Below are 2896 nucleotides of genomic sequence, written 5' to 3'. Positions count from 1 at the left end.
CGGCGGGGGCTGCCAGCCACGCCATGATAGAGAAGATTCTCAGTGAGGAGCCTCGGTGGCAAGGTACAGCGGCCACACAGATGGCCTGCCCCTCCAGCCAGATGTCTGCCCCCTCCCTGCTGCCGTAGCTGCCCTGAGGACATGGCTCACCACCTCCTACTGTCTCCTCCAACTGAAGCCGGCCCCTCTGCTAGGGGCTCTAGCCCCTTCACCCCACCTAACGTGGAGCATTCAAAGGGAAAAGTGCCGTGTTCCCAAGGCCCCCGGGCTTCCTCGTCTCCACACTCAGGCGCGTGTTTAATACACAGAATGTTCTCACACCTCACAGGGGCCCTCTGTGCCCTGGAAGCTGAGCATCTCCAGTGAGGGCAGCATCTGCCTCACCTCACCTGGCTCTGGGCCTTGGCGTTGGCCTCTCCAGCGCTCACACCTCCAAGCCACCTCAGCTGCTGGCCCCCTACCCGTGCTTCTCCTTGCCCTTCCCTCCACTCCTGCCACTCGGGCTGCTGCAACTGCACTCGCCTGACCCCGCCCTCTGGCCCCTGTGCAGAGACTGCTTACGTGCTGGGGAACTATAAGACGGAGCCGTGCAAGAAGCCCCCACGGCTGTGCCGCCAGGGCTATGCCTGTCCCTACTACCACAACAGCAAGGACCGGCGGCGGAGCCCCCGGAAGCACAAATACAGGTCCTTTGGCCCCAGGGGGCCAGCCACGGGAGGGGGCAATGGCAGGGATGGGGTGTGGTGAAGGGTGCTACCAGTGTGCTCAGGGAGGTGGGAGGCCAGCCCTGGGGGTCCAGGGTTGCAGGGCCCAGGCGTGCAGAGGGGACAGCCAGGGTGGCCGAACAGGAACCCGGGCTCCACTGCATGAGCGAAAGCCCTAGTCCGGCTGCCGAGGCCTGCAGCTCTGCTCCGGACTGTGCTGGAGGAGGGCCAGCCACGGTGTGGAGCTGACTGTGGCCCCAGCCTGCTTCCCTGGACCCTCAAGGGATGGCCTGGCTGAGGGGAACCAAAAGGCAATGCCGCTGGCAGGGGCAGAGAGGCAGAACGTGGCCCTGCCCTGTCCCCGAGTCAGGGAGACCAGAGGACCTCAAGCAGGGATCCAGCAGGCCCCTGTGGGCCCCGGTCTCACCCGTTCTTAACTCCACCTGACCCCACTCTCTTGTCGGACCAGGTCGTCTCCGTGTCCAAATGTCAAACACGGGGATGAGTGGGGAGACCCCGGCAAGTGTGAGAATGGAGACACCTGCCAGTATTGCCACACCCGCACGGAGCAGCAGTTCCACCCAGAGGTGGGCCTGGGAGCAGGGCTGGGCTCCGCTGAGAGGGAAGGGTTGACTTGACCCCTTTGGGGTGAAGGAGAGAGGCCAGGCGGTCAAGGCAGACAGTGAAAGAGCCCACCCTGATGCGCCGGGAAGTGGGATGAGGAGCCCCAGGCTCCTCCCAGGCAGTGTCCAGAGGAGCCCCGCACACTCAGTCCCACAGCTTCTCTTGTTCCGCACCCATGGCAGCAGGCAGCACTCCGCTTTCACTTTTGTTGCCCCCAAACCTTCTGCTGGGGGCATGGACTGACCACGATGACCTGGCCATTCTGGGCTTGGCTCCACTTAGGGTGCTTCCAATTCAGCGACATCAGTAAAACCTAAAAAAGCCCTCCGGCTGACCTGGCCCATGGAGTAGCCTACGGTTCTCATGGTTTCCCGCCCATTGGCCCATGACTTGGCCCTGGCCATGTCAGAGTCCCAGGTCTCGTGCAGTGGAGCACATGCTGCCCCTGCGCTGTCCTCACAGAGGCCAGGACACCCTGAGGTAGACACGCAGACCTGGGCTGCCTCATGTGGCTGCAGACAGCAGAGTGCAGAGTTAGACCTAGTGAGGAGTATGACCCCGGGTGCCTGGGGAGGTGTGCTGGGGGCAGCTGCACACTGCTGGAGACCTTGGCCCACCCCGTGCCCAGGAGGGACTTGCTGTGGTCACAGTCCTGGCCAGTACCATGAATGGAGAGGACCTCTGTGGGGCTGGTTAGACCTGTGGCCCAGAAGGGAGGGCATTGGTGGCAGTGGCTGCCTCAGGGGTTTGAGTGAGAAGTTGGTAGGGAGAGGCTTAGGGGTAGAGAGGGATGGGAGTGACGGGAGAGGTCACTGAGCTCACCGGCCACGCCCTTTGGCTGGACCTGACCTGCCCCTGCCCTCTATGCCCCTCCAGATCTACAAGTCCACCAAGTGCAACGACATGCAGCAGTCGGGCAGCTGTCCTCGGGGGCCCTTCTGCGCCTTCGCCCACGTAGAACGTAAGCCATTGCCACTACCCTGGGTGGTGCCCTCTTCCTCCCCTCCCCAGCCTCTATTCGCTCAGCCAGGGGATGGCTCCTGGCTGTGTGATATGCGTGGGCCTCCTAGCCTGCCATCAGTGGGCCTTGCCCCCACCAGGATCCCTTCCCCTTGCTTCTCTGGAACCAGCCTCGAAGCCCTGAAGCTTCTGGGGCCACGAGACGGAGACTGCAGGGCTGCTGTCCTGGTCGGGCATTCTGTGTCAAAGTGCTGTGCCTCCTGTAGCCGCTTTGGCAAATCCCACCAGCGAGCCGGGTCACATGACACTATGGCAGATGTCACTGTTGGAGCACGGAGCTCGTCTCTACTGAGCCTTGGTCAGGAGCAGAGCTGTCCTTGTAAAATAAAATGTAACTCCCACTTTTTTTTTTTTTTTTGAGAGGTTTTATGTTATAGGGGGCATGCACTCAGCAGAGAGACAGAGACAGAAAGTGAGAAATCACCCCCCATGGGGGATGGCCACGCCGCCATCCCTTCTCCTCCATTCTCCTCTCGGGATCTTGGGCACGCACACACACGTGCCTGGTGTGAGTTTAAGCCACCGGCTCCAGGACTCAAACCGCAGTT

General features: G+C 61.9%; 1 protein-coding gene across 3 annotated transcripts in view; it reads left to right on the top strand.

Annotated features, from left to right (window-relative positions):
- The window catches only part of UNK (unk zinc finger), a 34629-nt gene that overhangs the window by 21021 nt on the left and 10712 nt on the right, over nt 1-2896 (top strand). For all 3 annotated transcript variants that reach the window (XM_027770784.1, XM_027770783.1, XM_027770785.1), the window contains exons 5-8: nt 17-63; nt 551-686; nt 1174-1291; nt 2205-2289. In XM_027770784.1, the coding sequence (XP_027626585.1) occupies nt 17-63; nt 551-686; nt 1174-1291; nt 2205-2289 (386 nt within the window). The remainder of the gene's footprint in view (nt 1-16; nt 64-550; nt 687-1173; nt 1292-2204; nt 2290-2896) is intronic.

This window comes from Tupaia chinensis, unplaced genomic scaffold (genome assembly GCF_000334495.1).
Source record: "Tupaia chinensis unplaced genomic scaffold, TupChi_1.0 Scaffold000159_1, whole genome shotgun sequence".
Classification (NCBI taxonomy): Eukaryota; Metazoa; Chordata; class Mammalia; order Scandentia; family Tupaiidae; genus Tupaia; species Tupaia belangeri.
The sequence above is the reverse complement of the archived record's forward strand: the minus strand, read 5'-3'. Positions and strand labels throughout refer to the sequence as shown.